The 14,241-nt window shown below is 44.9% G+C and overlaps 1 protein-coding gene across 2 annotated transcripts in view; it reads left to right on the top strand.

Moving 5' to 3' along the window:
- Positions 1–7,254: 7,254 nt before the first annotated feature.
- UBA5 (ubiquitin like modifier activating enzyme 5) overlaps positions 7,255–14,241 on the top strand; it is a 33,455-nt gene continuing 26,468 nt past the window's right edge. Inside the window, exons 1-2 of one of the 2 annotated variants that reach the window (XM_073678107.1) lie at positions 7,255–7,526; positions 12,568–12,613. In XM_073678107.1, coding sequence (XP_073534208.1) covers positions 7,381–7,526; positions 12,568–12,613 — 192 coding nt within the window. In that variant the 5' untranslated portion in view covers positions 7,255–7,380. Of the gene's footprint in view, positions 7,527–12,567; positions 12,614–14,241 lie in introns of those variants that run through there. The other variant, XM_073678108.1, reaches the window with a different exon arrangement.

The following is a 14,241-nucleotide window of genomic DNA, read 5'->3' as shown; positions in this document are numbered from 1 at the left end:
TATATATTCCTTAACACAGCATATAGTGTATACAGCTATATCTGCTGTATATGCTCTAATTATGAATGTGTGTGTGTATGTATGTATGTGTATATATGTGTGCGTGTGTATATATAAATAAGCAGCACTCCGATTTATTGTGGAAAAAGTGGAGGACTCTTCTTTATTAGCCCATGTGGCAACATTTTGGATCCATAACAGAACATTTCTCTGTTATAATAATAATAATCTTTATTTTTATATAGCGGCAACATATTCTGCAGTTCTTTACATACATTATCTGTTATGGAACCGAAACATGGCCACAAGGGCTAATAAAGAAGAGTCCTCCACTTTTCTCTTATTTAATTTGTGTGCTACTTTTATTCTTTTTATAAATCTCTTTGTTTTAAGGGTATGTGTCCTGAAAGCATTTCACCCACTGCTTAAGATTTGGTGGTACTCAGTTATGACACATACAGTGGTGGCCAAAAGTATTGGCACCCCTGCAATTCTGTCAGATAATACTCAGTTTCTTCCTGAAAATGATTGCAATCACAAATTCTTTGGTATTATTATCTTCATTTAATTTGCTTGCAAGGAAAAAACACAAAAGAGAATGAAGCAAAAATCAAATCATTGATCATTTCACACAAAACTCCAAAAATGGGCCAGACAAAAGTATTGGCACCCTCAGCCTAATACTTGGTTGCACAACCTTTAGCCAAAATAACTGCGAACAACCGCTTCCGGTAACCATCAATGAGTTTCTTACAATGCTCTGCTGGAATTGTAGACCATTCTTCTTTGGCAAACTGCTCCAGGTCCCTGATATTTGAAGGGTGCCTTCTCCAAACTGCCATTTTGAGATCTCTCCACAGGTGTTCTATGGGATTCAGGTCTGGACTCATTGCTGGCCACCTTAGAAGTCTCCAGTGCTTTCTCTCAAACCATTTTATAGTGCTTTTGGAAGTGTGTTTTGGGTCATTGTCCTGCTGGAAGACCCATGACCTCTGAGGGAGACCCAGCTTTCTCACACTGGGCCCTACATTATGTGCGAAAATTTGTTATTAGACTTCATAATGCCATGCACACGGTCAAGCAGTCCAGTGCCAGAGGCAGCAAAGCAACCTCAAAACATCAGGGAACCTCCGCCATGTTTGACTGTAGGGACCGTGTTCTTTTCTTTGAATGCCTCATTTTTTTTCCTGTACACTCTATGTTGATGCTTTTTCCCAAAAAGCTCTACTTTTGTCTCATCTGACCAGAGAACATTCTTCCAAAACGTTTTAGGCTTTCTCAGGTAAGTTTTGGCAAATTCCAGCCTGGCTTTTTTATGTCTCGGGGTAAGAAGTGGGGTCTTCCTGGGTATCCTACCATACAGTCCCTTTTCATTCAGACGCCGACGGATAGTACGGGTTGACACTGTTGTACCCTTGGACTGCAGGGCAGCTTGAACTTGTTTGGATGTTAGTCGAGGTTCTTTATCCACCATCCGCACAATCTTGCGTTGAAATCTCTCGTCAATTTTTCTTTTCCGTCCACATCTAGGGAGGTTAGCCACAGTGCCATGGGCTTTAAACTTCTTGATGACAATGCGCACGGAAGACACAGGAACATTCAGGTCATTGGAGATGGACTTGTAGCCTTGAGATTGCTCATGCTTCCTCACAATTTGGTTTCTCAAGTCCTCAGACAGTTCTTTGGTCTTCTTTCTTTTCTCCATGCTCAATGTGGTACACACAAGGACACAGGACAGAGGTTGAGTCAACTTTAATCCATGCTAACTGGCTGCAAGTGTTATTTAGTTATTGCCAACACCTGTTAGGTGCCACAGGTAAGTTACAGGTGCTGTTAATTACACGAATTAGAGAAGCATCACATGATTTTTCAAACAGTGCCAATACTTTTGTCCACCCCCTTTTTTAGGTTTGGTGTGGAATTATATCCAATTTGGCTTTAGGACAATTCTTTTTGTGTTTTTTTCATTGAAGACAAATTACATGAAGATAATAATACCAAAGAATTTGTGATTGCAATCATTTTCAGGAAGAAACTGAGTATTATCTGACATAATTGCAGGGGTGCCAATACTTTTGGCCACCACTGTATATGGGACTCTTTATACTGTATGGAGCAATATATGGGGCCCATTATACTGTAAAGAGCATTATGTGGGTCTGTTATACTGTATGGAGGGATATGTGCTGCCCATAATACTGTATGGAGGACTATGTGGAGCCCATTATACTGTATGGAGGACTATACTGTCTGGTTTAGAATGATAAGTCTGCAGTCATTCTGTGTGACTGCAGACTCTTGAGTCCCCCTCAGGACGAGCACTGTGTGCTGTGAGGATACTGAGCTATTGTAGAATTTACAATAGATATCACTCATGTAATGTAAGAAGTGAAATCTTTGGCCTTGTACTATATCTATATTTCTTATCTGTGCATCATATATAAGTATCTATTATTTTTATCCAGAAAAGTGGGACAATTTTCTTCTCACTTGTCATCTGTGTGCAGTTAGTTTTCTTTTTTTTCTCAGCAGCTATTAATTTTTTACACGACCATTTACAGTTTCCTATGTTACAGAATTGCAATGTATCTGTACATATTGGATGCTATACTGTGGCATCTGATTTTTTTGTTTCTTACTCCTAAACTTGAATGGGTGAGTCTCATCCAATTTCAGAGTCAAATTGCAGCATGATAAGATTTTTTTCTCACACCGAATCAGTATGAGAAAAAAAAAGTTTCTCTCTACGGCCTCATTGCAGAACATCGGTCAGTGTGCGATCTGATAAAATATCGGATAACACACGCCTGATTTATACACTTATTTGCACAAGCCCTTGGTGGCATTGGACTTCTGTATTGTCATTATTGGTTTATTATTTTCTACATATAAAAATAAATCATGGGCTGTTAAATGGGCTATCCCAAGTTTGGAAGTTATCCCCTATTTCCGACAATCCTGAGAAACGGATCACTAAAGAGCAACATGTAAATGGAGCTGTGGTTGATCATACGCACTGTGGCGCCATTCACATGTAAATCCTTAAATAACTCCTTTAAGAGAATGTTGAGGGGCACGACAACGTTTAAAAGCAAAATTCACTGATGTTATGGAGGTGGTGGGGTTTGTGTGGCATGGCTGCTTTTTTGTCCTCGTCCGGCCCTGACGGAGACGCATAGTGGACATGGGATTTCTAGAAATCCATCCACTATGCTGTAACATCTGGACGCTGCATAAACACGCAGCGTCAAACCCGTAGCGGCTCTGCATCGTGTACACATATGACTCGCCCCCTGGGCCATGGGGTACTCGGCAGCCGGGCCTTATGGCTGCTTTTGGGGGAGATCACGTTGGCTGGCTCGGTCCGTGACCCAGGGCGGTCAGTGCAAAAAGGGGATATTTATAGGGGATTTGTCGTGACGCCACCTGTGGTGTCTGGTGAGGATCACCAGCGCTGCGACAGTCCTCTGAGGCAGATGATAGGGCAGCTTGAGATGGAACGGCTCCCCACAGGTGGAGCAGGCCTCAGGGAGGTGAAAACGATGCAGGTTGCCCTGGGCGTTGTGGTGCAGGGGGAGCGATGGCGCAGCAGAAGTAACGGACAGAGACAGGGGATTTGTTTCATTACCTTTACTGGTGCTGTTGTTAGGTATGGTCCAGGGTACTCCAGGTGAAGGGCACACTTTTGGACTTGACCCCAGTAAGCGGGTATAGGGCCTCCTGATCCGTGTCTGTCTCTGTGTATGTTCCTGGCCAGCCTGCAACTGAGCCTAGACTATGTGTCCTACTTTTACTTCACCTGTCGCTCTGAAGTAGGACCTCTGGTTGGTAACCACTTTCCCTGGACATCGGGGCCTTCGTGGTTCCTGGTCCTGTAGGTGTCTAGCTTCAGGTTTGCCAGGAACTTGTAGTCCTCCTGGGATTCCGGTTATCCCTACTGGGTGTAAAGGGTCCCTGTAGGCTCGGACCCGGTGTCCGGTCTGTATAAAGGGGTGAGCTTACTATGCTCCTCTGCCCCCTTAGCTCCACTCTCCTTTTCTCCTCGCCGTCGACCACACTCGGGGCCCTCACTACTCGGCAGCTGGCGTGCTGCGTCTTCACCGCTCTCTGAGCGTCGGCACACTCTCAGCTCACAGACTCACTTCTGTCTGAGCTAACAACTAACTGACTAACTGACTGAGCTGCCTGGCTCCACCCTCCCTATATATATCCCTAACGGGCTCCCTCTGGTGGTCTGAGGTGGTAGGGTGGAGGTGTGTGAATGTGTGAGGGCCTCTTGTGGAGAAGTCCATCCATGCACCCTTCTGGGTTCTGTGGCACCAATGCGCAGCAGGCCCAATACATACTCTAAGAGATTTTTTCATCTTATAAAATTACTAAAAAAAAATTATAATAAAAAACACAAAAAAGTTATTTTTAATGCGTTTTTTTTAAATTAATGAACATCGCAAATCAGCAAATAACACAGACATATTTGGTGTTCCTGTAATGGTAACGACCTACACAACACAGCGATCAGATTATTTACGGGGATCGGTAAAGGACGTAAAAAAATGGTGTAATTCATATTTTTCTCTATTAAATCCATAAAAATGTAATAAAACGGTAATGCTGAGGCCGTGTTCAGACGTAGCGTAAATGCTGCATTCTTTCTGCTGCTTTTTTTCTGCAGGTGTCCGCACCACACGTAACAATCTTCTCTGATTATTGGTGTTTGCTGCGTTTCTTTTATGCGTTTTCCTCTTTGCTTGATGCTATTTTGGGACAGATATGAAGCAGAGTTTTGAACGCTTTTTAACAGTACAGAAAAGCTTTGATTCTTATTGTGGAGTTTGGTGCGGATCCTGCAGAAAACAAAAAACACAATATTTCTGCAACATGTGAACACGTCCTTACAGACACAAAAAAGCCGGATGTCATATAATGAAGTTACATAAGGATGAGAAAGTTCTGGCGGCTCCGACTGTGAATGAGGGAACAAAAAATAATCAACAACTAGAGATGAGCAGGTCGCACCGATGACGTCGCGCTGCCCGGGGTGATCAAAAGCCGCCGGGGAAGCCGGATGGTTAGAGATTCACAGCCTCCTGTCCAGCCGCCAGGTAGCACTGACCTGGACGCTGGACCAGAGACCTGGGAATCCATCAGCTCATCTCTAGTCCCAACTGTCCGGGATACAGCGGACAATCCTGGATTTGGGTCTACGCCCTGCAGTCTTGGGCGTCTGCTGAATGCCCCTCACTACCAGAGCCCCTCTGACAACTCCTCCTGCCAGGGGAGAAAGAAATGGTAAATGGGCGTGGATTGGGGTGTGGCCAAAATTTGCTGCAGCGCCAGTGTGCAGAGTCTCTGTCTGACAGGGCAGCAGGCATTTTGCTGCCCTCTCTTTCACACCTCATGACAGAAGTGGCCGTTGCTTCAGAGGGGCCCCTTTATGTGATGGGGCCCGGGGCAACGGCCCCCCTCTGCGTCCCCGGTAGCTACGCTAATGCTTATTACGTACCATCCTCTCTAGTTCTATATGGTGCCGTCCCTTATTTTATGGCTTCCTCTGCTATTATGTACAGTGCTGTCCCTTAGATAGAGTATTCTTGTTTTTTTGTCAGTCACAGCGCCCTCTTTTATTACATAGTCCTCTCTTGTTAGATATAGAATGACTGGTGATGTCACGGATGTGTCAGAGGTGACAGGCAGTCGTCCTGCAGTGGGTTGCAGGAGATCTCTACGTTTGGCATTCTTAGATAAGAGGCTGTCTTTAGGACCGAGTGGCTACCTCTCTCTTGCTAATTAGCTTTCTGGCCTGGGTGTATATATACCTGGTGTTTCTGAGAGGGAGTCGCCGGCTATATTAATTTCTACTTGTGAAGCTAAGCAGGAGCAGTACTTTGTCCTCTCTGGAGCTTGAGGCCGTGTGCTTATTTGGCGTTCATCTAAAGCTAAGCCATTTCCCCCTGTTTTGTCTACCCTTGTTGTCTATAGAGTTTAGTGGAGGTTGACTAGTGCTCATCTCCTCCCATCCCTAGCCGTAGCCATACGCCAGGGATAGCAGGGCGAGGCACGCGTGCGGCGATTGCTGTAGAGGCAATATAGAAATGGTAGTTGAGACAGGCTGACGTCAGATTGGACTGGGAGGTCTCCACTTCCCCATTTCCCTAGTGTCTGGGCTCCCTTTCCCTTTTCCCTCTGTGTTTCACTGAGTTTTTCCCACACCTGGCGTGAGAGGTGATGAGGCATCATCTGACAAGAAGACCAGTTTATCAGCTCCTCCATTAGAAAAGAAGCTTTCCTATGCTCCATTATCAGTCATTGTATTATATACAGTACCTAACAAGAGAGGACGACATGTAATAAAAAACAGGGCGCTATATTATCTGATGTAAGGGACAGTGCTGTAGATAACAAGAGAGGGCACTGTGTAATAAGGGACGGTAATATACATAATAAAGGAGACTATGTAATATATATATATATATATATATATACAGTTGAGACAAGAAGTTTACGTACACTATATAAAAAGACACATATTCATGTTTTTCTCAATATCTGACATGAAATCAGAATAAACCTTTCCCGTTTTAGGTCAATTAGGATTACCATAATTTTTAATTTTTGCCAAATGCCAGAATGAGAGAGAGAGAGAATGCTTTAAGGCATTTTTATTACTTACTGCAAAGTCAAAAGTTTACATACACTAAGATTACTATGCCTTTAAACAATTCTGGACTGTCCATATGATGATGTCATGTTTGGAAACTTCTGATAGTTGTTTTTTTGGCAACATCTGAGTTAATTAGAGACACACCTGTGGATGTATTTTAATGCACACCTGAAATTTGATGTGGGCCATCACTATCTGTGTATTGGTGATGTGAGATCAGCGGCCAAAGTTATTTAACCCTCTCAATAACGTCCTTCGGTGCCCACTTTTGTGCCAGGTTTATCATTTTTGTAGCTGTTTTTAAGTGTATTTACATCAGGGCACCTTGCCGCATTGCATTTTATCATTGTGATTTATTACTTTTGCTGTTAAACCTGTAAAAAAATAGCAGAAAAAAAAATTGCCGAATAAGAAACTTCAGCATCGTTTTGTTTCGCTTTATATGGTCAATAAAGTTAATGGAGGTAAAAAACACTCATGACGTATCGGACGTTAACGTGAGGAAATAATAATGCGCCTGGCTCCTGGCGCTGCCCCATCAGCAAAACTACATCTCCCAGCATGCCGTGACTGGGTGATAGCCTGCAGGCATGCTGGGAGATGTAGTTTACGCTGCAGTGTAGGACAGACCCGCCTCTTCCTGACTGCAGACGTGTCTGTAACAGGCGGCAGTGAGTGATTCAGAGCATCTCTGCTCGGCTGTCAGGCGCTGCGCGGCCATGGCTACTGATAGGCTGGTGCAGGAGCTACAGGCCAGGGTCCGGGAGCTGGAAGAGGAGCTGAGCAGGGTGAGGAGCAGACATGGAGCCCACAGAGCTAAGATTGTGCAGATGAGTGCAGAGGTGGTGGACTCCAACCCGTACAGGTACATGTGCTGCTGCCAGACCGCGGGGTGGGCACATACTGGGGGCACTGACTGCATTTTACCATTGAGCATCATTAGATGTGATGTCACAGTATGACGTCACCATCCTTCTGCCATGTGCAGGGCTGAGGCCAGGACCATACACGACCTGTGTGCTGGGATATCAGTGTGGCACCTGCATCCTGCACCATCCCCCGCTATTCCTGGGCTTTGCCCCCGTAGACACCATGTTAGTTGTGTGCGGTTTCCGTATATTCTGCTGCAATTAGTTTTGCACAATCCCTTATTAATGGCCCCAGAGAGGAGCCGAAAATAATAACGGCAGTGACCCTCTGATCTTACCAATCCCATGACGTAAACAATGTGACACGACTGCTGCAGCCAATCAGCAGCTGATGATCGGCTGCAGTATTCACAGTTTTCTGACATTGTTTTCACGGTGTACATATTGTGGTAAAAGTGACCTCTCAGTAAGTTTCTGCTCATCGGTACAATTATGGCGATACCAAACATGTCCAGTACTTCTATTTTAGTGGTGAAAAAAAAATGTGGGGGGGTTGTGTCGCCAGTTCCTGAGACCCGTAGCTGTTTAATTTTTCGTTTAATGGAGCTGTGTGACGGCTTTATTTTTTGCGGGCTGAGACAACATTTTTGTTGCTACCATTTTGGGATCGATATGACATTTTGATCGCTTGATACAGCATTTTTTTGTGGAATAGCAGCCTTAGCTGTGGTGTTGGAGTCGGTATAAATTGGACCGACTCCTGAAATATGTAATAAATTGGGTACAGTAGCACAATGCAGGATGTGCTGTAAATGTTTTCATAAGAATTTGGGAAAGTTATGAAATGTCCTATAAATGTCTATTCTGTTCCTGATCTAAGGTTCTCGGCTTTTAGTTGAGATGAATCTGTGTTGCTGTTTATGTACACGCTCAGTACTGAGGCCGGGCTGTGGAGTCAGGAGTCTGAGGTTTGGCTTATCGACTCCGCAGCACTGATTGTAGCGACCAAAAAACCCTGTAATTTTGACGATGCTGAAGTTGGTTTCTGATTCGTCCAGTTTCTTATTCGGCAATTTATTTTTTTCTGTTTTTTTTTTTTTTTTTTTTACAGGTTTCATTACAAAAATAAAAAATTACAGTAATAAAATACAATGAAGCAAGTAGCCCTGATGTGAATACTTTTAAAAGCAGCTACAAAAGTCATAAAACTGGCACGAAGGGTGTTATTGAAAGGGTTAAATGACTTTGGACCCCCTGATCTCACACTGCAGATACACAGACCAGGATGCCCCACATCTTACTCAAGTCACGCCATCCTGGCCCAAATGGGTTCTGGAAATCACAATGGGCATCAAAGTGGGCAGACAGCCGATTTTGATGAGCTGAGTAAGTACTGTAGCTGGTGTTTTTTTTCAGGGGTTAAATGACTTTGACCCACTAATCTCACACAGCCATTACATACATAGTGATGGCCCACATCAAATTCTGGTCACTCCAGCCTGGCCCAAATGGGTTCTGGACATCAGAATGGACATCAGAATGGGCATCAAAGCAGGCAAATATTCAAATCTGTGAAAAGTGGCTATTTGCCCGCTTTGATGCTGGATCTGATGCCCAGAACCCATTTGGGCCAGGCTGGAGTGACCTGAATGTTATGCGGGCCATCCCTAAGTATGTAATGGGGGTGTGAGATCAGTGGCACAAAGTCATTTAACCCCTGAAAAATCACCATTTACTTATTCAAATCTGTGAAAAGTGGCTAAGTAAATGGTGATTTTTCAGGGGTTAAATGACTTTGTGCCACTGATCTCACACCCCCATTACATACTTAGGGATGGCCCGCATAACATTCAGGTCACTCCAGCCTGGCCCAAATGGGTTCTGGGCATCAGATCCAGCATCAAAGCGGGCAAATAGCCACTTTTCACAGATTTGAATAAGTAACTGGTGTTTTTAATGGGTTAAATGACTTTGGGCCACTGATCTCACACCAGCATTACATACATATTGATGGTCCACATAAAATTAGATGTGGGGCATCACTAGGTATGACATACTGGTGTGAGATCCGTGGCCCAAAGTCATTTAACCCCTGAAAAACACCAGTTGCTTATTCAAATCTGTGAAAAGTGGCTATTTGCCCGCTTTGATGCTGGTTCTGATGCCCAGAACCCATTTGGGCCAGGCTGGAGTGATCTGAATTTGATGTGGAACATCACTTTGTATGTAATGGTGGCATTATATCAGTGGCCCAAAGTCATTTAAACCCTGAAAAACACCAGCTACTTATTGAAATCTGTGAAAAGTAGCTATTTGCCCGTTCTGATGCCCAGAGCCCATTTGGGCCAGGCTGGAGTGACCTGAATGTTATGCGGGCGATCACTATGTGTGACATACTGGTGTGAGATCATTGGCCTAAAGTCATTTAATCCCTGGAAAACACCAGTTACTTATTCAGCTCATCAAAATCGGCTATCTGCCCACTTTGATGCCTGTTGTGATTTCCAGAACCCAGTTGGGCCAGGCTGTCGTGACTTGAGTTAGATGTGGGGCATCCTGGTCTGTGTATTTGCAGTGTGAGATCAGTGGCCCAAAGTCATTTAACCCTTTCAATAACTCCCTTCAGTGCCCACTTTGGTGCCCATTTTTGTGCTAGTTTTACGACTTTTGTAGCTGCTTTTAAGCGTATTCACATCAGGGCACATCGCTGCATTGTATTTTATTACTGTAATTTTTTATTTTTGTAAAAAACAGAAAAAAAGAAATTGCAGAATAAGAAACTAGACGAATCAGAAACCAACTTCAGCATCGTGTAATTTTGGTGGTTTTGAATTTTTTCAGTTTAGGCCGTTCACACATTATGTTTTTTTCAGCGTTAATTTTCATAAAAATCTGCAGCAAATTTCAGCTGCCTTTTGCAGTACCAGCAGTCTATGAGAAACCAGAATTCTCTGTTCACACATCATGGTTTTTTTTTTTTTCGTTGTTGAATATTTTGTGTCTTGCATGGTTTTTTGGAAAATAGAACATGTCACTTCTTTCACCGATTTTTATTTTTTTATTTTTATTATTTTTTATTTTTTCCAGCGTTTTTTTCACCCATAGGAAGTAATGGGTGGTGACAAACGCTGAGAAACCGCACCAAAATTTGCATCAGCTTTTTTTTTCAGCATTTTTGATGGCAAAATAGAATGGGGTTCTTTTTTTTTCATAGAACTTTATGTACATGCATAAATAGAGACAGAAGGACAGTGAAAAAAAACGCATCAACAAGAGCACCAAAACTGCAAGAAAAATCCTGAACAAAATGCCCCTGAAGATAAAGTTTTGCTGCAGATTTGTGACGCAAAAAAACCATGATGTGTGAAGATAAATAGCCTTAAGGCCCCGTCACACTTAGCGATGCTGCAGCGATCCCGACAACGATACGACCTGTCGGGGATCGTTGCTGCGTCGCTATGTGGTCACTGGTGAGCTGTCAAACAGGCAGGCTCACCAACGATCAGGGGAGCAGCGACATCGTGGAAAGAATCTTTCCACGATGTCCTGCTCCTGGTTACCAGCCTGCTGAAGCAGGAGCAGGCTGGTAACTATGGTAAACATCGGGTTACTAGGGGCACACACGCACCTAGTAACCCGCTGTTTATCATGGTTACCACTCTGCTACGGTGAGCGAGAGGTTACCGCTCAGTTTAGCAGGCTCGTAACCATGATAAACAGCGGGTTACTAGGTGCGCGTGTGCCCCTAGTAACCCAATGTTTATCATGGTTACCACTCTGCTACGGTGAGCGAGAGGTTACCGCTCAGTTTAGCAGGCTCGTAACCATGATAAACAGCGGGTTACTAGGTGCGCGTGTGCCCCTAGTAACCCAATGTTTATCATGGTTACCAGCCTGATCGCTGCTCCCGCTGGTCACACACAGCGATGTGTGCTGACCATCGGGAGGGCAACGACCAAAAAATGGTCCAGGACACTTTGCAGCGATCAGCGACCTCACAGCAGGGGCCTGATCGCTGCAAAGTGTCACACATAGCGACATCGCTGGTGAGGTCGCTGTTGCGTCACCAAAACCGTGACACAGCAGCGATCTCGCTATGTGAGACGGGGGCTTTACTGTGCTTACCAATCAAGTTAATTATTTTGATATATCTGACTTCTTGAATGCAGCAATACCACGTGTACTTTTTACATTTTTTTTCCCTTATCTTTTTATTTTTAATGGGGGAAAAAGGAGAGTGATTTGAACTTTTATTTTTTTTACTTTTCACTGTTCTTATTAGTCCCCTCAGGGGACTTGACGCTGCGATCGTCTGATCACTTGTGCTATATACTGCAACGTCATAGCATCGCTGCGTATAGCAAAAATCCCCATCTCCTTTGAAGCCCGGCCATAAGCAGGGTTTAGAAGGAGCTCCGTAATAACAAGCACGGGGGTCTTCAGCAGTCCTCTGGCTGTCATAGCAACTCATCAGTGTCCATGCTGTTCTGTGATGGGATGCACTGATCAGCTGGGCCGCTGTTGCCTTTACTGCTGTATATACATTTGGATTATCGGTCCTTTAGCTGTACATTCACACATGGCAGTAATGGTCCATACTGTACCTGCTCCGCTCTCTACCGCATCGGTCACTATTAGTATATATTAGTATATTATACAGGATACTTCCAGAGTACAGAAGACCAGTGATCATCAGAACATCTGATCAGTCAGGATTTTCTGTGACTTCTATTACACATATTCCACTCCTGTTCTGTGTGACTGTATCCAGCTACATTACAGGACTTTCAGTTCACTTTTTCACTGGAGATTTTTCCACTGATCTACAGAAAATCTACATGAAAGTCCCTCTGTTACATGAGGCTTCGTAGTGGATTGTGATGTGGATGCGCAGTGGATATTTCCCTATACATTGCTGCTGAGTTTTCCTGCTGTGTGTAAATCAGTCTACTGACCAAATACTGATAGTGGGACCGTGGCCTATAAAGTTTCATCTACTTCGTTGTTGTGATATATAATGTTTTTTTGTTTTTTTAGCCGCTTAATGGCCTTGAAGCGAATGGGAATTGTTCAAGATTATGAGGTAAGAGATAAATCGGATGAAGATTCCTGCTGGCGGATTCTTTACTGTATAAAGACATTGCTACTATTTAGATCTGGGCATTTACCTTCTGCAAATTTAAGGAGTTATTAAAGGGAATCTGTCACCAGCTTTTTGCAGCTAGGGGCAGAGACCCTGATTCCTGTGATGTGTCACTTACTGAGCCTTTTGCTGTAGTTTTGCTCAATCCCAGTGTAATCAGCAGGAGATTATCACTAGAGGACTAGTAAACGTGCTGTCATGTAGTCATTAATATTCATGATCCCTGTATAACTCCTCCCCGACCACTGATTGATACCTTTCTGCCTATGCACAGTGTACACAGAAAGGTGCCAATCAGTGGTGTGGGTGCGGTTATACAGAGCTCAGCATTCAGAAAACTGGGAGATCTGCAGCAGAAAGTCATTTCTTTATCGCATCATTGGGGGACACATGTAACCATGGGTGTATGCTGTTGACACTAGGCAAAAAAAGAAATCGCTCCTCCTCGGCAGTATACACCCACCGACAGGCACTAAGCTCACCAGTTTAAGCTTAGTGTCTGTAGGAGGTAGACCTGGATCTTTGCAGATCCATCTTTTTCTTCTAGGTATTCTGTCGTTTTTTATTAATCTTTTCACCTTTCTTTTTCAGATCCTTCTCTTCAGGGTTAACAGGGAGTAAATCTCACCCGGTTGTCCGTACTCGAGCGACCGAGAGAGCAGTGTGGCACCCCCCACATTGCCCACTCTCGGACCCGCTGGGCAGGACTTTATCCCCTGTCACCTCTCGGTGCTTTAGGGTGACTCCCGTTGGCCAGTTCTAGCCTGTTCCCCATCCTCGGAGCGTCCTGGGAAGGAGGCGGTGGTCCCTTCGGGTGACCTTCCCCTTTATTATTTGGGGTCAACACAGTCTTCTGCACTGTCCAAGACTGGACAGTGCGGGAAGGAGGAATTGTCAGAATCCACCCCCCCCCCCCCTCTTATACGGTGGACCTCCTGTTGCCAGCCTCAGAAGTGGAGAAGAGGAGCTGGGTCTCGCATACCCTGGTACTGACTCTCCTCTCCTCCACAGAAGTCGGCGGGGGTGCAGGCGCTCCCTCTCAGTAGCACCGAGGGAAAGACGGAACATGACGCTTCCTTTCAGCAGCGTTCCTTGCTGGCCACGCCCCCCTCTTACCTCCCTGTGCTCCGCAAACATGGCGCTTCTCAGCAGCTGTCCTTGCTGGCCACGCCCCCCTCTTACCTCCCTGTGCTCAGCAAACATGGCGCGTCTCAGCAGCTGTCCTTGCTGGCCACGCCCCCTCTTACCTCCCTGTGCTCAGCAAACATGGCGCTTCTCAGCAGCTGTCCTTGCTGGCCACGCCCCCCTCTTACCTCCCTGTGCTCAGCAAACATGGCGCGTCTCAGCAGCTGTCCTTGCTGGCTACGCCCCCTTCTTCCCTCTCTATGTGAGGCAATTCTGCCTGCTCTATTCCGTCTATCAGGCGTCTCCTTACAGCTGGCACAACTTAACGATCACGCCCCTCCCGACACTCGCAGCCCATCAGCGCGAGCGTCTCCTCTAGTCTGGAGTCATAGTGCCTGTTGCCTATCACGAACAGTTCTCCAGTTTCTACTCCAATCTTTTCG

Source organism: Phyllobates terribilis, unplaced genomic scaffold (genome assembly GCF_046119375.1).
Source record: "Phyllobates terribilis strain yellow unplaced genomic scaffold, ASM4611937v1 Scaffold_4__5_contigs__length_816908805, whole genome shotgun sequence".
NCBI lineage: Eukaryota > Metazoa > Chordata > Amphibia > Anura > Dendrobatidae > Phyllobates > Phyllobates terribilis.
This window is presented reverse-complemented; position numbering and strand designations above follow the sequence as displayed.